This window comes from Erpetoichthys calabaricus, chromosome 4 (genome assembly GCF_900747795.2).
Source record: "Erpetoichthys calabaricus chromosome 4, fErpCal1.3, whole genome shotgun sequence".
Classification (NCBI taxonomy): Eukaryota; Metazoa; Chordata; class Cladistia; order Polypteriformes; family Polypteridae; genus Erpetoichthys; species Erpetoichthys calabaricus.
The window spans coordinates 213,931,444-213,953,989 of NC_041397.2; the positions used below are offsets into that span (position 1 = coordinate 213,931,444).

General features: G+C 37.8%; 1 protein-coding gene across 4 annotated transcripts in view; it reads left to right on the forward strand.

Annotated features, from left to right (window-relative positions):
• cntn5 (contactin 5) overlaps nucleotides 1–22,546 on the forward strand; it is a 1,396,083-nt gene that overhangs the window by 1,340,296 nt on the left and 33,241 nt on the right. For all 4 annotated transcript variants that reach the window (XM_051926456.1, XM_028800281.2, XM_051926458.1 and 1 more), the window contains 3 exons: nucleotides 12,935–13,169; nucleotides 19,034–19,143; nucleotides 21,944–22,130. In XM_051926456.1, coding sequence (XP_051782416.1) covers nucleotides 12,935–13,169; nucleotides 19,034–19,143; nucleotides 21,944–22,130 — 532 coding nt within the window. The remainder of the gene's footprint in view (nucleotides 1–12,934; nucleotides 13,170–19,033; nucleotides 19,144–21,943; nucleotides 22,131–22,546) is intronic.

The window sequence follows — 22,546 nt, forward strand, 5'->3', positions numbered from 1 at the left end:
TAAGTCATGGTTTAATTTATCCAATCAGTGGACCAAACAAAAAGACATGTGCACGGTTAAAAGAGGGTCTCATTTGTGTCTAGAAAGATGTGGCCATGCATGCAAAGCCAATTCTGCAGTTAAAAATACACATGTACAGTATCTTATGAAACAATTATCCACTGCCAGATGGGAAATGTGTTAATGGAACCAGATGAGACTCTGCATGAGCTGATAGCTTTCCAGTCCCAAAGCAAGTGTCGGTTATGCTTTATTTAAGGGCTTATTAACACTATTAACGAAAACAACAACAGAACAGTTAGTTAACATTTTAAGATTTAATTATAACTTATTTTTTTTTGCCAGTGCTGTCTCAACATACACTAACTCTTCTCACATACAGAGCCAAGAATTAGCAAACACTTTACTACAAGAGAGTTAGGGAGGTTAGAGCAAAATTAGTCCTGCATTGTACTATTATCCATCATTTCTTCTTTACACTTATATCGAGGAAAACTTAGTTGCTGTCCTGACAGACTTTGTTTAAAGTTTCCTTTTAAATGTTTTTCTAGTAATCGGTGAAGTGTCAGCCATAGCTAACAGAATGCAGCACTGTATAGCAGTTTTCAGATTACTGCCTCTCAATTCATTAAAGAGAAACAAAATCAGTTTTGTGAATGTAGATTCCATTTTTACTTTGAAGCAAAGATACATAGGCTATAATGTTATATCTAGTACATATTGAAAACAGGCTTAGAGAGAGAGAGAGATGGAGAAGAGTTGGCAGTGTTCATACTTTGATGAGATGGAAGAAACCTTGTCCAGGAAGCCCCAGTAAAGGTAGATAATTCTTTGATTGCTTAAAGTTGTGCTTTGTGTCTTCTACTTATTAATATTTCCTTGTATGTATGTATAAATGCACAATACACAATATTTTCTAATTTCTTGCAGTATTATCAAGACACATCGGCAGTAACACATGCTGATAATGTTTGACCTGTGCAACATTTAGCACAGTATCCTCAGTGTGTGTGTGTTTATTTTTCCCTGAAACCAAATGTCCCAATTGGAGTTGCAAAGCCCTAAGCTTTTGCTAAGCATCATGGAGCATATGTATCTAACACAACCTCTGAGTTTGCCTCATAAAGCTTTGTTGACTCAGTGTCTACATGTTAACAATCTGTTCATTCAACATTGACAAGATCCATACTTTCTGCACAAATCTCACTTTGGCAAGTGGTTTATTAAGCAAACATTCCAGTGCTGTCTTACTTGAAAGAGCTCAGCCTTTCCGTTATACTTGGTTTTCTGTTTCATAATCTTCATAAGATAGAACATCTGTCACAACTTTCATATATTTTATCTATTATAAACCAAAGAGCCTGCTTTCAGATACAGAAGAAGAATAAAGGTTATAACAACAAGTAGAAATAAGCACAATTCAGAAGATTTTAAGAAACATGGCAATTCTCAAAAGAGGCTTTAAACAACAGCATGGCCAAAGGTAGAATTGGGGGGTTTGAGGGATGAGTCACAGGATAGGTGTTGCATGATTCTTGTGTGAAGTGGTGAGTGTTTCTGATATAGTTTCTGATATCAGTGTCTTCAGGTTTCCCACAAACATCTGTGTTATTGAGATCCGTGCCCCTGTCCTTTTCTTCTTCACTCCCACTTCTTCGCAAGCATTTCAAAAGATCATTTAAGTACCCAGTTTGCATGTTCCCTCTTTCAGCTACCTTTTTCTTGATTGTACCCATTAAATACATTTATTCCTATCTCTGTTCATGCTTGCCATTTTACCACTAACGTTTTTTCTTAAATAATTTAGTTATGCAATATTCCATAGTGAATTTTACTTTGGTAATCTTAACTAAAAATAAGATTTTTATGTGTCACTTTACTAATATGTTAAACATTGTTTTACACATTTTTATACAAGTGTAAAGAAGGAAAGGAGATTATTGGCCAACACAGGGGCCCCAAAGTGACATGCTTCATTACCATATATATTGCAGTACTGCAGTGGTCCAATTTTGGAATTGAGATGGTCACTAATATATTTTTGCAGTTATTTTATCGAGTAGACCACGTTACTATCCAGCCAAGGTTTGGTTTTTGGAAACGCCCCATAAAAACATCAAGACAGACCAGTATTCAAATGGATATTAAATGAAAAAATATTTACACTATAAAAAGCAAAATTAAAAAGCAATTAATACAAACACAGCAAGAGTAAATGCCCGGGATTGGTTCCTGCCTTGCACCCTGTGTTGGCTGGGATTGGCTCCAGGAGACCCCCATGACCTTGTGTTCGGATTCAGCGGGTTGGAAAATGGATGGATGGAATGATTAATCAAGCTTTCTTATGAACAAGTATGTAATAATTCTGGGTACAAAGAATAAACTTTAAAACAATAACATTTCAAACAATATACTCCAGAGTGAAATATGATACTGGAATGCAGACTGTACTTCTCTCTCTCGCTCTCTCTTCTCAGTTATGACTTCTTTTAAACATTTTCACCCCTAGCACCCTATCAGTCAGAGTTCCATTCCCAAGCCAGGTTATAAAACATCCTGAGGACAAGGACTAAAAATTGCATTGGATTCTTCAGAAAACTCACAATATGTCGAAGCACCTTGAGATTTGATACTTACTACAATATGTAACTACATAGTAAAGTAGGTTGGTGTATAACATTTACATAAATAAACAAAAAACAATAAGACAGAAGTCAATACTATAGTAAAACTTTAAAACATTTAACTAGAAAAATGTTCCAGCTAATGAAAGATAAGATCAGTAGACAGCAGAAGAGAGAGAGAGAGAGAAAAAATCCATTTTTTAAAATTTCTGAAGAAAATAAACCTGTAAGGGATGTATGGACCTCTGGAACAAATACCCAGTCACAGTCGTGCTATTCTAGACCAATTGACCGTTTTAACATTTTAGATGTTTTACAGTATCATACACCTCACATATAAGTCTATGTATATAAAATGTAAAAGCCTGTTTAAATTTATGTATAATTCTAAAAACTAAATCACTTACTTCAATTATTACTGTAAATATTTTGTAACAGACACCAGCTTACTATCTATCTATCTGAAGCAGTATTTCCCAGCCTTTTTTCTGTGGTGGCACACTTTTTGTAATCAAAAACATCCCAAGGCACAGCACTATATTACTAACATCTCAATACATTATTTCTTATACACATGCTCAACTGTCTGAAGGGGTGGATTAGATCAGTGTTTGCAGGCACAGCACTTAGTGAGCACTTTGGTGGCATCTCGCAGCTGCTTCATCCTTTTGCCCTCCCCTGTCTGCCTCAGAGACAACTCACATACCCATTATCTACCAGCCCTGTGTGGCTCACTGGCAACCACACAACCAGGCAGATGGACTATAGCTGGTGGACAAAGTACTCTAAGTGCTGTGTCTACAACATAGTAATCGCAGAACAGATTTTATAGCAGCTTCTCTAGGTAGTGCTGTTCTCCTCAGACAGGTCTTGACCACTTGCAGAGCTTGACCCTCTCAGGTTCAGACCCAGGTGATCTACATTATTATTTCTACGGCACACCTGGGTGGCTCTCACGGCACACCATTGTGCCACTGCACACTGCTTTGAAAACAATGATAAAACATAAGCAAAGAAAAAAATAATAAAATAATATATACAGAAACTAGGTATTTATTTGAAATTAAAATTCATTTAATTAGAAGAAATAAGCAATACAAAAATGATTGCCCATTATGTATCTTCGTCTTCTTTCAGCTGCTCCTGTTAGGGGTTGCCACAGAGGATCATCTTTTTCCATATCTTTCTGTCCTCTGCATCTTGTTCTGTTACACCCATCACCTGCATGTCCTCTCTCATCACATCCATAAACCTTCTCTTAGGCCTTCCTCTTTTCCTTTTCCCGGGCAGCGCTATCCTTAGCATATACCCAGCATCTGTCCTCTGCACATGTCCAAACCAACGCAATCTCGCCTTTCTGACTTTGTCTCCAAACCGTCCAACTTGAGGTGACCCTCTTATGTACTCCTTTTTAATCCTGTCCATCCTCGTCACAGCCAATGCAAATCTTAGCATCTTTAATTCTGGTACCTCCAGCTCTTTCTCCTGGTTTCTGGTCAGTGCCACTGTCTCCAACCCATATAACATAGGTGGTCCATTATGTATACTCATGTGAAAAAAGCACATTCACTGTCTTTCAAAGTTCAATTTCACATACAAGGACAGAAATGACAGTTGTCTGCACAATTCTAATCAAGACCTCACCTTAGTGAAAAAAGTGTACATAACATGTTATTTTTTAATTAAACAAAAGTGACTAAAAAAATATGTATACAGTGGAACCTCGGTTCACGACCATAATTCGTTCCAAAACTCTGGTCGTAACCCGATTTGGTCATGAACCAAAGTAATTTCCCCCATAGGATTGTATGTAAATACAATTACAGTAATCCCTCCTCCATCACGGGGGTTGCGTTCCAGAGCCACCCGCGAAATAAGAAAATCCGCGAAGTAGAAACCATATGTTTATATGGTTATTTTTATATTGTCATGCTTGGGTCACAGATTTGCACAGAAACATAGGAGGTTGTAGAGAGACAGGAACGTTATTTAAACACTGCAAACAAACATTTGTCTCTTTTTCAAAAGTTTAAACTGTGCTCCATGACAAGACAGAGATGACAGTTCTGTCTCACAATTAAAAGAATGCAAACATATCTTCCTCTTCAAAGGAGTGCGTGTCAGGAGCACAGGCTGTCAGAGAGATAGAGAGAAAAGCAAACAAATCAATAGGGCTGTTTTTCTTTTAAGTATGCGAAGCACCGTGGCACAAAGCTGTTGAAGGCGGCAGCTCACACCCCCTCCGTCAGGAGCAGGGAGAGAGAGAGAGAGAGAGAAAAACAAACATGCAAAAATCAATACGTGCCCTTCGAGCTTTTAAGTATGCGAAGCACCGTGCAGCATGTCGCTTCACTAAGCAGCTGCACAGAAGGTAGCAACGTGAAGATAATCTTTCAGCATTTTTAGACGAGCGTCCGTCTAGGTGTGCGAACAGCCCCCCTGCTCAATCCCCCTACGTCAGGATCAGAGAAAGTGCAAGAGAAAGAGAAAAGTAAGCTGGGTAGCTTCTCAGCCATCTGCCAATAGCGTCCCTTGTATGAAATCAACTGGGCAAACCAACTGAGGAAGCATGTACCAGAAATTAAAAGACCCATTGTCCGCAGAAACCCGCGAAGCAGCGAAAAATCCGCGATATATATTTAAATATGCTTACATATAAAATCCGTGATGGAGTGAAGCCGCGAAAGGCGAAGCGCGATATAGCGAGGGATTACTGTAATCCGTTCCAGACCATACGAACTATATGTAAATATATATTTTTTTTAAGTCTTTAAGCACAAATATAGTTAATTAAACCATAGAATGCACAGCGTAATAGTAAGCTAAATGTAAAAACATTGAATAACACTGAGAAAACTAATACTGCAATAGTTTGCACTATAGTGCTACCAACCGCTGGCTAAAAACACTTTTTTTAATGAGTTTTAAGCACAGGGAAAAAATGAACATTTAAAAAAATCCCTAATTTAATAAACCACCAAGAAAAGTAACATTGCAACAATGCACGCTATGAACCGATCACTGTAAACAGAAGTTGAAACAAAAACAAGCCCATTGCATTAACTGCCTTCTCTACCTTATGCGTCCAGCTCTCTCTCGCGCTGCCTGTGTGTGTGTGTCTCTCTCTCTCGCGCTGCCTGTGTGTGTGTGTGTGTCTCTCTCTCACGCTGCCTGTGTGTGTGTGTGTGTGTCTCTCTCTCTCGTGCTGCCTGCGTGTGTGTGTGTGTGTGTCTCTCTCTCTCGTGTGTGTGTGTGTGTGTGTCTCTCTCTCTCTTGTGTGTGTGTCATGCTCTCTCTCTCTTGCTCGCTGCACAGGAAATGCACAGGGAGAGACTGAACACGCACAAACCGAAAAGGAAACTGGCTTGTTCATATACCGAGTGTGTGGTCGTGAACAGATGCAAAAGTTTGGCAAACTTTTTGGTCGTAAACCGATTTGTACGTGTTCCGAGACGTTCGTGAACCGAGGTTCCACTGTACACTCACAATGTCCCTATCAATTAAGAAAGCAAAATTTATGCAAGAATGTCCTTGCGTTTTAATGTTGTTGGATACTGTGTGCAAGTGAATCAACTACAATCGGTTCTAACTAATTCAACAGAAGATAGCATTATTTATTCACCTTAATTATGAAAAGCAAGCTATCCAAACTAGCTATCCAGGTAAAGTTTCACTAATATTTTAATTTTGTATTTGTGAAAAGCTTAGCTTTGTCTAGTTGCAGCTTTCAGATGATACCTGCATGATGTGATTGCCTTAAAAAGTAAACTAGGAGCTCAAATAATAATTATTCTAGACACTGATTTTGTGTGTATCAAAATGTGACATGTTTTATGCATTTTGCAGTTTACAGCTTTGTTCCTGAAGTGAACAATACTAAAGCTTATGAAGGATATTTGCAGTGCTCCCAGACCTAAGTCTTGGCTAAACTAAGGAGCGTCCCTTTCCAGGGCATAAGAGATTTATCTACTCAGGTTAAATAGGCCGCAATCAAACAAACTAGGACAACATAATATTTATCATTATGTGTGTAAGAATGTTACTGAGTACATATATAAATTCTTGATATGTATTTTAGGAAGTCACTGCACACTAGAGAAATTCTAAAGGACCGAAAAATGGCCTACATTATCCAGTTGTATAAAAAGGGTGATCAGACAGATCCAAGCAGCTATAGGCCTATAAGCTTAATGTGCAGGTAAATTAATGGAAGGAATTATTAAGGAAAAGATTGATCAGTACTTGGCAAGAACAGGAGTTTTACTGAATAGTCAGCATGGATGTTTACTAACATGCTGGAATTTAATGAGAAAGCCACAAAAGCCTTTTCCATTTAAGCGAAAGAAGATTAAGAGGAGACTTGATTGAAGTGTTTAAAATTATAAAGGGAATTAGTAAAGTGGATCAAGACTATTAGTTTAAAATGAGTTCAACATGAATAAGGCAACACAGTTGGAAACTTTCTAAGGGTAAATTTCACACAAATATTGAGAAGTTTTTCTTCACACACAGAACAATAGACACAGAATAAGTTACCAACTAGTATGGTAGACACTAGAAATTTAGGGTCCTTCAAAATTCAAGTTCAAATTAAGTGGTTATGACTGGCGAGCTTTGGTGGGATGAATGGCCTGTGCTTGTCAAAAATTTTCTAATGTTCATAACCTAAGTGCATCCTCTTCTGTTGAAACAATGATCTTTGGTTGAAATGGTGTGGGATAATTGAAAAATTTCAAGCTGACTACTATATTTATTATATAAAAAATACTTAATCACACTTTGTGTTTATGTGTGATTATGTCATTTCTGCTAAGAACTAAGCCTTTGTCATATACCATGCAATATTCATTATAAAAGGAAATTGTCAGCAGAGGATAATCCTTTAGCTTGGGCTCTTTTTGCAACTTTATTTTACTCTAGTCTTATCTCTTTCTCAGCTCATCCTTATTTGACTTATTTATTTACTGGCCTACCTTGTCATAAATGTTTCTGCTTTTTCTGCACCTGTACAACTTGGTCTGGATTTCCCAAATATTGCTTCTAGTCTAATCCTACTGTTGCTAATATGTCTAATCCTACTGTTGCTGGTGTTTGGATGGACAGGCTATTGGTAGTACAACATAAGGAAAAACTAATAGTCAGTTTTGAATTTGTTTTTAAATCACTGCCAACATAATAAATAGTATTACTCAGGATTATTTTTTATATACAGTAGATTTTTGTTTACTAATTTGCACACATTCCATCAGTACTGGTAAGAATGAGTAGACTGACGGTTTTCAGCTTTATATATAATGTTACATTCATTTTCTATTGTCATTTTATAAATATACACTTGACACCTCATGATCAAAGCTAATGTAGCATATTGCATAACATTTTTAACCCCACTTAATCTAGATCAGCACCATGGACGCTGGAAACCTGTTCTAGCCACACTAGGGCACAAAGCAGAAAGGGGCTCTGAACAGGCTACACTCACACATGCACACACATTTACGTAGAAACAATCTGCAACTACCAGTTTTCTTTCTTTTTTTTTGGTTATGAATATGTTGAGCAGCACTCCCATGCCTAGTTCTTGTCTATGGGGAGTTTACACTTTCTTCTTGTGTTTGTCTGTATCTTTCTCCCACATCCCCAGAGATGGAGATTCCATATTAACTCCTATTAATTAGAGTTGACCGGTGATAGACTGCCACTTGGTCCAGACTGTTGCCTGCCTTGTCAACAGTGCTGCTGGGATAGGCTTCTGTCCCCATGGACAGTAAATTATATTAAATGGGTTTTTGAATGTCTAGAAAAACAGAATATTAATTAGTAAACTTGTTTAGAATTTATAATAGATTACACTTTTCCTTTGATATACATTCTCTTAATGTTAATTAAAGTCTCATTTCACTTATGAATAGTGTTAAACTTTGAATTAATTTTATTCCAATGAAGTAAGGAGTATTTATACTACATCAATATTTCCCTTGAGATCCTATAAGTAAAAGAGCAAAATGAGCATTGCTACCATGAATTTTCAATATAAGGGGCACATATCTTGGAACAATAATGTATTCAGCAATGGCAGCACTGAAGCAAACATAAGCTTTGGTAAATCACAGAGACCTTTATTTAATATTTGGGATAGCTGTGTCAAAATGTTTTCATAAAGGTCCTTCTTATTTATTCTCTTGCTTTTAAAATAGGACAAAGCAGTTAAATGAAAATTAAGGCCATAACCGTGTTTTTTATTCCACAGCAGTTTTTGAATCATAATTTAATATATTAAAGTGAAAGGACTGCTTTAAGAATATTTGAAAAAGACAGTCTAAGAAGACTTTCAATACACTTCGTGCACCTAATTTTATTCAACATATTGAGAAAGAATGAAACACATTTGAAAGAGTTTTCTTTAATAAATAGGTAAAATCAGAATAAATGTTTTTTGTAACTACATACACATTAGACACATTTTTAGTTGTAACCGTCATCACAAATTCTTAGCATAACATTCTTAAACTTGCTTAATTCAATTCAAGGTCACGGTTGGGGGAGTATCAATAGGCCGTGGGTAATGTACCAATAATTTCAGGAGATCACTCACTCACATACACATGTGCACACCCACGTGGAGCCAATTTAGACACACACACACATCTTTGAGATCCGGGAGAAAGACTAGAGTGCTCTGAGAATATGCCACACGCACACTGTGAGAACATGCAAATTTCACACAGGCAGAAATTGGCTATGAGATTCAACCCAGGATGCTAGGTTTGTGATGCAACATTACTGGCCACTTTTGAGAATGCTCATACGTCTGTATATTCCTGTTCGGAGGCGTGACAACGGTGGAGTTGGGGTGGGCACTGCCACCCCAGAGACAAGCCGTGCCCACCATTGCGAAATGCTCTGTCTGTCCAATGAAAACTCTGGAGAAGAATAACATTTGATTTTCAAAACTGAGTTGCTTTCCAATTAGCCCGTTTGAATTTATGGCGTATCCAGCAGTGCCTCCTCCACTAGACAGGCACCGTTCTGCTCACAGTTCACTTCGCCGCACATTTTGCAGCACGTTTTGAACCTGTTGACTGCATTCTTTAATTAAAACAGCATATACATTCCATTCTTCTTTTATTTTCTGGTTGGTAACACCAAAGGCTATGCATAGGTGGCTTATTAAAAAGCAGACATCTTCAGCCTCTGTCCCTCCGCAAGCTGCTGGCTCCACGGTTGAGCCCAGCACCGCTACTACCAACACAGAGCACAGCGCACCCACGTCGGGAACTGAAACTCCAAAAGATGTAGATAAGCCTACACAATCCCCCAGCTCTGCGCCCGTGTCGGGTACTCCAAACCTCTGCCTTCAACAAAATATACAGTCTGGTCTGCCTGACTTAAATATGGATAGCCCATCCCAGCCCATTTTAATTAATTAGCCCAAGCGTGCATTCGGAAAGACACTCAGATGTTTTAGTGCAAGCTGGTATCAGACTCAACCATGGCTTGAATATTCAGCTTTTGCTCTGCCTGCCGCAAATTTAGTGTTTCCAATTCGGACCGCGAGGACATATTCACCAAACACGGCTACACTAATTGGAAAAAAGCTCTAGAAAAAGACGGTGGCGGCTTCCACAAACACGCGTCTAGTATCCCGCACATCAGAGCCATGTCTGCATGGCAAGAGTATCGGCGCCGGGCAGAGACAGGTGAAAGCATAGTTCAACTACTGGGTCCAACCCAAATAGAAAAGAATAGATATTATGTTAAAAGCATTGGGGAGGCCGTTCAGTTCCTGGCAGTCAATGAACTGACTCTGCCTGGTCACAATCACGCAGGTGGGGAGGAGGGACTTTTCCTTAAGTTCTTTGATTACACAATCAAAAAAGATGCCAAACTTGCAGAAATGGTAAAATACATCCCAGACAACGCAAAATACACATCCAATGTAATTTAAAATGAAATAATTGAGACTCTTGCCAAAATGGTGGTAAAAGATATCAGGACCAAATATGAAAAAGCTGACTCTCCTGGACTTTGCATTAAAAGTGATTGTACCAGGGATCACTGTAACACTGAGAATTTGTCTGTAGTGATTAGATTTGTCCAGAACTCCATCCCTGAAGAACACCTGATTGGCTTAATTGAACTGAATCAACTTGATGCTGAATATATTTATAACCAAATTCTGTCACATCTCTCTGAGCTAGGTTACAGCCCAGATAATTTAGTGTGTCAGTGTTTTGATGGTGCTTCTGTCATGTCTGGGGCAAGGGGTGGTGTCCAGGCTTTGTTACAAAACAAAGTTGGTAAGTACATTTCATATGTACACTGCTACAACCACCAGCTCCATTTAGCAGTGATACATGCAATGGAATCAGAACCTCTGGCTAAGAAGTTCTTTGACTGGTGAAATTCATTGAACACATTTTGTCACAGACATTATGTTTCACACACATACAATACACCCACAATGAAAAGACTTCTAGAAATACGATGGACCAGTCATTATGATGTCACAAAGTCCATTGTCAACAATGAGGAAGCTATAAGGGGGCTTCTCTCAGAGGTAGCAGAGGCTGACACTGCCCCTTTTGACATTTGCATTGAGGCATGTGGTCTTTTGACTCAATTAAAAAAGCAGAATTTCCTCACTACAGGAAAATTCCTCCTTCATGTGCTTGGTGTGCTGAAACCAGCCAATGCAATTCTATAGGCACATGCAGTGGATTTGTGCACTGCTAGGGAGGTGGTGACAGCTTCACTGGCCACACTGAAGGAGATGAGATGCGACTCATTCTGGGAGGAGCATTTCTCTCAGTGTGAAAGTAGGCCTACCAATTCGCTGAAAAGGAAACGGAAAGCTAATTCACACCTTGATGATAGTATTGTCGTGTCTTCGCTTGGGCAAGGTGACTCTGATGAACAAATTGCTCCTAATCAGACTTTTAAAAGGGCTATGTTCAGCATTCTTGATAGAGCTATTGTGGAAATGGAGACAAGATTCTCTCAGAGAAATGTTGAATTATTGAGGGCCACATCGCTTCTCCTGCCAAAATCAGAATTATTTCTTGATCATTCTCTCCTGAAACCACTTCAGGCACTTGCAGGCACAGAGCAAAACAGCATGAGCTTGCAAAATGAAATTGCAATGGCAAAAGCAGTGTTGATCAATAAACTGCCAGCAACTGATGCTAATCTCTCTGAAGCATGCAAATGCATTCAGCAGTACAAAGAGGCCTTCCTTATGTTGCATTCGCTATATGTCACAGCTCTCATCATTGGTGTGTCTTCAGCTGCATGCGAAAGCTCTTTCTCTACTTTGAACCGCATTCTCACTCCACTCTGCCGAACAATGCTGCATTCAAGGAAGAGAAATGTAGTCATTCTGGCACATGAGAAAAACATCACAGAAAATCTAGACATGAATGAATTTATTTCAGAATTTGCCAAGAGTAACCGCAGACTGGTCCTGTAGATAATATCCAGGTTAAACACTGGAAACTGATATCCTATAGCCTCCCTAATGACTACAATGAGCCACGTTTCTGTTCTTGCTCTCATATGTTGTATACATTTGACTTTATTGATATTTACCTTGTAGATGTAGTTCTACAGTATATTTGTTCACAAAAAATAATAATACAAGTTCCATTGCCTCTGTTCATTTTATTGAACAAGAGGTTATGATTTATGCCACAATTTTTGCTTTTATATGTTATATAAAACTATGTTGTTATTATTATTTGACCCTACAAAAATGGGGATGGATGGATGGATATTTTTTGCCCCCCCCAGACAAGCCAAATGCCCACCCACACATGATGTTCTGGTCACACCTTTGTTCCTGTTCAAAACAAGGATATTTTAGCTCTCCTCAGAGTCTGTCGGCTATAAATAATACATAATTTGGAATTGCCTGTCCTGTATAAAACACATAAATATGCAGGTATTTACATTCAAGGTGAGAGTGTGACTGTGGTTCAGTGTAATCTTTATAGCTATTATAGGTCATCAAGTTCACCTTTACATCCATAACTTATGTAACTTGATAAATTATATGGAATCTTTATAAGTTTGTTTCTCATTACGTTCAGTGTGTACTATTGTCCTCCAAGCACCATCTACTGGCTTATTTGTTAGCATAAAGACAGGTAGCTTTTTTTTACGTTAAAGAGACTTTTTAAAAAATTTACTAATACTGTACACTGAACACAAAAAAGTCTAACATTGCATGTACTTGTACATGTCTGCATTGAAGTTTGTTTTTATTTGACATGGAGCATAATTTACATCTTTGACAACTGTCCAACCCACAGCCTGTTTCAGAAGAATTTCAAAATGGAGAAGGGTTTGGCTACATCGTGGCCTTCAGAGCCAATGGAACACGAGGTTGGAAAGAAAAAATGGTCACATCTGCTGATGCTTCAAAGTTTATTTACCGAGATGAGACTGTGCCTCCACTTACACCATTTGAAGTTAAAGTGGGTGTTTACAACAACAAAGGCGATGGGCCTTTCAGTAACATTGTCACTGTCTACTCTGCTGAAGGAGGTATGTTAGCAAACTGGTCACCATTATATTCATTATGGAATTCATGCTAAATTGTTTCATATTTTAAAGAAAATCTGTAAGAGACAAAATGTGGGAGTAAGAGAATATCAATTGAGATTGTGAGGCTTTGTTTCTTTGAGTAGCAATTCTGCTTATATACAGAATTATTTGTTTAGAACTGAGCAAAACATAACTGCCACAGTTTGTGGAAATAAGGAAAAGAAACCAATTTTTCGGCAAATCAGTAGTACAGTATCCTTGCTATCTGTAACTCATACATGACCTTAAAGTCAATTTTTGCTGAAGCTGTGTAAAACAAAACATTGTAGGAAAGGATATGGGCATCAGAAATTTTAAAAAAATGTCAAAAAGAAAAGACACTTGCCTGAGTGCAATCAAGCTTCCGAAGATATGATGGATATAGCTAATGCATTGTCACTCCAAGTAGATCAGAGCAAAAATTCAAATAATATTTTACAAACTTTAATATTTCAAATTCTGATGCCCTAGGTTTGAAAGCATGTTTAAACATGGACTTCATTAAACTAGTGTGGCCACTTCAGTCACTGAAGCAAAACAAATAATTATGAAAGTAATTTTCATGAGAATCGGGCAATTTCCACCATTCACCTTGAACTAAATACGAAGACTTGGGTATGCTCATCAAGATGTATAACCCACATGTTATATTTTGAAGGAAAATTGTAAAGGAGTCAGACATCATTTTCCAGGATTACAGAGCTAACAGATTTGATTAACAGTCTAGTTATGGTAAGAAAACATGTACAATTTAAGAAACTTAAACAATGAGATTTCCATGCCAATACTTACTCTTAATAAGGTATAATTACATTACACCATCCTTCTGTATAGATTAGATTATGATAAATAAGCATAAAAAAGCATCAAACTCACAGAATAATCATTTGCTAGGATTACAGACCTAACAGATTTGGTTTACACACTGGTGGTGAGAAAAAATGTACAACCTAAAAGATTTGAACAAAGCCATTTCATGCTAGTACTGTAGTTACCCTTAATAAGGCATAATAATATTAACCCCCAGTTTTGATTATGACAGAAAAGTCAGTCAAGATAAACATAACTCAATAGTGTATAAATGCTGTTGAATTCTCTAACCTACCTTTTATAAACAAGGCAAGATGAATTTCAGTGAGATTTATGAAGAACCTTAATTGGAGATTCAATGCTTATAATCGTAATTTTGTCATGTAGAATTAGAATGTGATAAAAGCCTATTTTACAGTAATCACTTAAGCAAGAATTCCAGGTCAGACTGAAACAATGGACCATCTACACACAGAGTTCAATGGCCTGGGTCATTTCTTGATGAGATAATCCAGATCTATCCAAGATTATGGTGTTCAAAACACAAAGTCACCCAAAAGAAAACAAACAAAATGTTTGAAAAGTTTTATGTCCAGATTTAAGATCAAAGTTTGCCTGTGACAGCTATTATAAGGCTAATATGAATTCATACGTTCAACCTGGCTCCCTAGCATTGTACAGACTGCAGACTGTGAGTTGTAGTTAAACATCAGTTATCCACATTCTTTGGAGACCAAGAAATCAACTTTGCTTTGGTACAGAAACTGCTATGTAGTATCTTGTTTGGAAGCATTCTCACCATTTTGTCCATGTATGTCATGTTTTAGTAAAGAGATTCTATCATGGGAAAAAGACTAAGGAGAATGATCTTTCATCTCCAGAGGTATGATCCCATGATAACCCTCAAGTTATTTTCTGTTGCAGAAACACACTTATAAAATCCAAACAGTTGCTTCTAGAGAAACATAAACATGTACAGTAGGTATGTACTGTCTACAGCAGCATGCCTTGACATTAACCTGCAAGAAATCCACAAATGTCTGGCCTGAGGAGAGAAGAAAGAGTCCTCAAAATAAAAGAATAATCAAATCCATAGATGAACAGTATCATCATTTAATTTGAAAAAAAAAAAAAACAAATTTCCACCTCAGGAGCGGGGCAGCACGGTGGCGCAGTGGTAGTGCTGCTGCCTCGCAGTAAGGAGACCTGGGTTCGCTTCCCGGGTCCTCCCTGCGTGGAGTTTGCATGTTCTCCCCATGTCTGCATGGGTTTGCTCCGGGTGCTCCGGTTTTCTCCCACAGTCCAAAGACATGCAGGTTAGGTGCACTGGCAATCCTAAATGTTCCCTAGTGTGTGCTTGGTGTGTGGGTGTGTGTATGTGCCCTGAGGTGGGCTGGTGCCCTTCCCTGGGTTTGTTCCTGCCTTGCGCTCTGTGCTGGCTGGCTTAGGATATAGCGGGTTGGAAAATGACTGACTGACCTCAGGAGCAGATTTCTTTACTTGGACTCATTTTAATTATATCAGCATTCCCGCTGATACAGCAGTGTTTTGAACATGCCAGGATGTTGTGCAGCTCATCTACAGTTGTGATTCATTAACTGCAAGCGACCACCACTATACACAGAAAACCAAATGCTGTCTTATCAGACAACTTTCTTCAGTATTCATTAATAAAGGTCTTATGATTGGACTCATCTTTAATGACTTAAAGAAACAATATTATATATAAGAACTCTGTGTATTGATTTATTTTTTGTTATATATTCATTATTAGTTATATCTAATTTTAATTTCTTTTTTCTTTTCTTGTAGGTTATTTATTTAACATCTTGTAAAGCACTTTGGGCTACATTCTGTATATGAAAATGTGCTGGAGAAATAAATGTTTTTTGCTGCTGTTTTGCCTAGGAATAGAAAAATCACATACAGCATATCATAAAAGCTTGCATTATCCTCAAATTATTTTGCTCATTGAGGAATAGATAGATAGATAGATAGATAGATAGATAGATAGATAGATAGATAGATAGATAGATAGATAGATAGATAGATAGATAGATAGATAGATAGATAGATAGATAGATAGATAGATAGATAGATAGATAGATAGATAGATAGATACTTTATTAATCCCAATGGGAAATTCACAATATGTTCAAGTTGCATAATCACTGATACGAAAAGTAAATCAGACCCTAAAGACCTGTACCCTTGTATCTTAGATTCTGCAACATCACAGGAGCTATCAGATAAAACAGGCTCCTAGGTTATAGCTTGCAGGATATGGATGGCAAATAAGGCCAGATCCTGTCTGGGGAAAGTACAAGCACTTAGTTGATAATTGGCATGCTACCTTACAAGCATTTCCTTTTCTTTCTTTCTTTTTTATTAAAAGACATGGGTTGATATGAATAAGGATTTGTGCCAAAATGAAATAAATAAAATGGCAATTATCAAATAAACAATTGCATGCCAAAGTACAGTGATATACATAAATGAGTCAATAAATTGTGGAAAATCTGATATAAATACAAAATCATTATTACAGTGGAACCTCGCTTCACGAACGTCTCTGTATACGTACAAATCGGGTTACGACCAAAAAGTTTGCCAAACTTTTGCATCTGTTCACGACCACACACTCGGTATATGAACAAGCCAGTTTCCCTTTCGGTTTGTGTGTGCTGATGATTTCCACACGTGTTCAGTCTCTATCTGGGCTTTCCCTGTGCAGCGAGAGAGAGAGAGACACAGACACACGAGAGAGACACACACACACGCACACAAGAGAGAGAGAGAGACAGACACACGCACGCGCATGAGAGAGAGGGCTGGCCGCATAAGGCCGAGAAGGCAGTTAAAGAGTGCACCGGGCTTGTTTTTAAAGAGACTGATTCGAGCATTGTTTTAACCTCGTTGTATTTAATGAAGACTTTTTTCTATGGGATTTTAACGTCCACTTCACTTCTGTTTACAGCGATCGGTTCATAGCGTGCATTGTTGCAATGTTACTTTTCTTGGTTGTTTATTATATTTTATATTTTCAAATGTTCATTTTTTCCCCTGTGCTTAAAACTCATTAAAAAAAAGCTATAGCGTGAACTCTTGCAATGTTAGTTTTCTCTGTTATTCAATGTTTTTACATTTAGTTTACTATTATGCTGTGCATTCTTTGGTGTAATTAACTATATTTGTGCTTAAAAATCTTTAAAAAAATATATTTACATACAGTTCGTACGGTCTGGAACGGATTAATTGTATTTACATACAATCCTATGGGGGAAATTACTTCGGGTCACGACCAAATCGGGTTACGACCAGAGTTTTGGAATTACAGTCGTGACCCGAGGTTCCACTGTACCATTATTATTATTATTATTATTTTTGACAATGACCTTATTTTTAAAGACCATTTTTATTACACAGTGTAAGTTTTCCGAATGCCACATTTTCGAATCTTATATTTGTTCCCCAATGCCTCTTTTTCATAATAATTTCATTACGTGTCAATTAAAACAAAGACCACCAGGCTTAACCTGTTTATATTGGTTAATGCTTTGCTGTTAATTTACTTTTTCCTGATTGTAGACAGTAGGCTACCAAAAAGGTCTTTTAGAGCTGTTGCTACTATTTGAGAGAAATCGATGACATGTTGGATATGCTGAGACATAGAAGGGCACTTTAAAATACTGACGCTGATGAAGAAGTTGTTAGTAGTTTAAGACTCAATGAGCACCATGTCTGCCAAAAAAAAAACCCATAAAGAAGTCAAATAGGCACACATTAACCCTAAACATCTGAGGCTGGAAGTTGCACATGACATACTTCCGGATTACCTTCTGTGAAAACACGGCACTCAGTCTATCTTAAACTAACCAGAATTTCTTCAACATGAATATTATGAAGATCATTTATCTTTCTGAACATTCCCAAAGTATCATCAATTTGACTTAAAATGGCATTATATTGTGACAGACAGACTGCTCTTCAGACCGCCAGTGGCCTGCAGTGGGGTTAAATGCTTGACTGACAGTAATGTGTTAGAATGAGCCACTGCATTCCACAAGCCTCAAGAGCATTCATTGCAATAGGTACAGACTTTCAGGTAGATGTTTGGTTGTTCTTGCTGAACCAGAGACAATGAAAGAGTGGGAGAGACAGAACAACGGTGAAAGGGTGATCCCAGCTACACCGGCAGCATTACGTTAAGGAGGGGGAACAAAGCGCAACTTGTAGCAGGTCTTCTTTTACCAGTTGTCATCCATGGATATTTAAAGTGCAAATTTTGTTTTCCAAACTAACCATAACTCTTTGCCTCAGTGTTTTTCCAGAGTGAATGTGAGAAAAGTATAAGTAGTGCTAAAATATCTTTGGTAGCCTACTGCCTATACCAGGTAAAACTAATCGACAGCAAAGGATTAACCAATAAGAAAAGGTTCAGCCCATTGGTCTTGATTGACAAGTGATGAAACCATCATGAAAAGAGACTTTGGGAAATAAATAACGCTGGCTTTGAAAAAGCCATTCGGAAATGTGCTGTTCAGAAAAGTCACATTGTGAAAATAAAAAAGGTACTTAAAAATAAGGCCAGTGTGAAATCAAACTTGTAATAACAATAAAATGATGACATTGTATTTCAAAACAATTACATGACTTTTCATAATAAATGACAGTTATTAAATTATACATATTTTTCACTATTTAGTTGCTCATTTATTTATATTGACCTTTTGCATGCGATTATTTCATAATTGCCATTTTATTTATTTCATTTTGGCACAAAGGGTATTCCATAGGGTTGTAGCATTCTTCTGAAAATTAGGTGCTATGAGATTGATGAACACTGGGTGTCAGAAAACAATCAGATGTCATGAGCTTAAAAGATTTTATAAATATATGATCATCTTGTGTTTTCCAAAGTTGTTAATATATTTAGAATGCTTATACACTAATTAATTACCTCCAAAAAAATGAAAACAATATCTAATGCTTTACAGTCATTTTCATTTATACAGAACCTCGGGAAGCACCCTCTGAAGTAAAAGCAGTTAGCATTTCGGCCTCTGAAATCTTGTTGCAGTGGAAAGCACCAAATCCCGGTCCGGGCAGACCTCAAGGATATGAGGTATGTGTTTGCATAGAGGCATGCCTTCTTGTTGAGTAGTAACTTTACTTTTCTTTCTGTTTTTCATTAAGTCATTTGTGATACAACAAAATTTTAGTGAGACTAAAGTACAGTCTATATGGCTGGAAAACAGAAGCTGCAAATTACAGAATATTATTTTTTAATGCTAGCCCCAAACAGATGTGATGTGTTGTCAATCAATACAAAGTCAACTTTCTTTAAAGAGCTCCAGATGCAGTAGTTCATGAGTCGTAAAGCAATGTCATGAATATGCATTATTATTTCTTATCAATGTCATGCGAATATGACAGTAGGTGCCTACTGAGTGATTTGACATGTCAGCAGCACCGAAATGATTTTTAAGAATTGTGTAATGTTAAATAAATACTAGAATCTACATCAATGTTATATTTATTATTGGTATTGGTCTGCTGCTTATCAATATTAACTACAGTTGTGTATGTTAACATAGAATACATATTACCACTTTTTGTACTCAAATTTTGCTTCCACATCATCTGATCACCACTTGTTATTGAGTTGGATTTGAAGTGAACATAGGCAGGATAGACCTTGGAAGCCTAGAAGAGCAGTTAGAGTTTCCTAAGAATATCTGGCTTTGACTTCCATTCATAATAAGTTAAAGTCCTGCCTCTGAAAGAACATCTCCTATGTGCAGAATGAGGTTGGGAACAATGAGTCCAAATGGACCCTATTCATGACATCAATTATGAAAGCAGCTGCTGAAGATGTGGTCTTAAAGTGGTCGGGTATCTCATTGTGGCAACCCTGGGATCTGATGGCAGATACTAGCGGTGAGGGAATCTGTCAGACTGAAGGAGGTGGCCTTCAGAGAAATGTTCTTTGTAGGATCTCCTGAATCGGTTGACAGGCTAGGTGGACTCCTGCAAAAGTGGTGTGGAACCAAAAACTTGAGCATGGGAGCAGTTTAGAGAGGCCATCAAGAAAGACTATGGGATGGCCTTGAGGTTGTTCTGGCAAATTGTTCAACACCTCAGGAGAGGAAGGAGTGACCGTACCCAGACTCTGTTAAGCAGGGATTGGTGTGTGCTCACCTCTTCAGGAAGTAATACTTTGAGGAATTCCTCAACCTGATGGACATGTCCACCTTCCAGGAGGCAGCGTTGGGCATGTCTGGTGGGGAGTGGGATCTGATCACTATGGTGGTCCAAGACTCCATTGTAGTAAGGCTGCTGCGGTGGATGAAATCCGACCTGAGTTGTTGAATGCACTGGACATTGTTGGGATAGTTTGGTTGACGTGTCTATTTTTAATATCGCATGGCAGATGGGTAAAGCCCCCTTGGAGTGGCAGAGTGGTGTGGTTGTCCCTGTATTTAAGAATGGGGACCAGAGGGTGTGTTCCAACTACAGAGAGATCACATTCCTCATCCTTCAAGGTAAGGCATATACAAGAGTGCTGGGGGGAAGAATCCGCCTGATGGTTGAGCCAAAGGTAAATGAGGAACAACCCTGGCCATGGAACAGTAAACCAGCTCTTGTCCTATGGACAAAACCTATTTTTGTAGATTTGGAATAAGCATATGACAACATCTCTCAGCATGTGTTGTGGGAGACATACTAAGAATATGAAGTAACAGGGCCACTCTTGAATGCTATTAGTTCCCTATATGATCACAGGGAGAGCTGTGTCCTAATACTTGGCATTAATTTGGATTTGTTTACTGTGTGTGTTGGACTCCATCAAGGCCATGTCTTGTCACCACTCCTGTTTGTGGTTTCCATGGATAGAATATCTCATTTGCAGCTGAGCACGTGTAGGTTGTCCAGTTGGGAAGTTTAGGGATAGCATTGTTGCTTTGTGCTGATTATGTTGACATGTTTCCCTCATCTGATTGTGACCTTTGGCATGCACTTGAACAACTTGCTGCTGAATGTGAAGCAACTGGGAAGAGGATCAGCACCTGAAAGTCTGAAGTGATGATTCTCTTTTAGAAAAGAGTGGATTGTTCTCTCCAGGAGCTTCATGTATAAACGGTGCGGACGCACAAAAATGTTCCGTACTCCCACTTCCACACTCAAATTGCGATGTTTAAAACCTAAACTTGGTGTAAAGCCATGCACATTTTCACGCCAGCTAAATGCTTGGTGTATGCAAGTTCTTTGCCAGGAAGAATGGAATAAACTGCCTAAGTCTAGGTATGCAAAGCTTGCAGAGACCTAACCATAAGACTCAAAGCTGTAATTGCCAAAAAGATTTCTACAAACTACTAAATTAAGGGTCTGAACACTTATATAATTGAGAGATTTATGTTTTAGCCTTTTAAGAAATTTGTTACCTTTTGTCATTATGGACTATTGAGTATAGATTGATTGACAAAAATGCCAAATTTATCCATTTAAAATGAAATCTACAACATAATAAATTGTAGAGAAAGTGAAAGGGCCTGAATACTTTCTGGATTCAAAACTAATAGAAAAAAAACATTTTCCATGAACTCTAAGTCAGTCCTTATGTGTTTAGGATGACCTTTAAGTTGGTTAAGTAATTAAGATACAAAGTCAAGCTTAGATTGATTTATACTATATTCTAAATATCTGATATAATCCCCATTTATATGAGTCATTTTCTATTGTTTAGGTTTTTTATTTTGCCACTGTAGGGTTAAGTAAAGAAATAAGTGTCCAATATTTTGCTAGTTCACAAAAACAGAGAAAAGGTTTTATCATGTAATTCTAGCTACTGCCAACCGACCTTGCAATCTCTTTGAAAATGCTTCATGTAATTTCCACACTAACAGCTATACTGTTTTTGACAGGTGAACTTTTGGAAAGATATGGAACAAGAAGAATCTGGTGATAAAATAAAAACATTGGGAAATGAAACTTCAGTGCTCTTAACAGGCTTGGAGGGAAACACCTTGTATCATATCACTGTGAAGGGTTACAACAGTGCTGGACAGGGACCTGCTAGCACTGCAGTTCGAGCACAAACCAAGAAATCACGTAAGTCATTTATTTATTGAATATTATAGAAATGTCAAATTTCTAAAAGATTGTTTTTGTGTTACAAAATACATCCACTCTGTTTCTGGTAAAGTCAGATTTTTTCATAATGCAATATTTTAAACTGTGAGAATCTTCATTGAGCATAACTTTATCACCTTCAGCTTCATCAGATATTCAACACTAGAATTACCAGAGCCTACGAAAAATCTCGTAGATCAGTCCCACCTTAAAACGCTTCGCACTTCTGTGTCAGCGTCTTTTGTCCTTTAAATGTGTTGATAAGCAGCAAACAGCAAGTAGTCTGCTATCACGTCCCCCCATCTGCACACAGTTTTCTCAGCTCAAGTCTGCTTACCTACTTGTCAGTTGCTTAGAGCTGTATAGAGTGAGAAGTCATGCAAAATGACACCTTT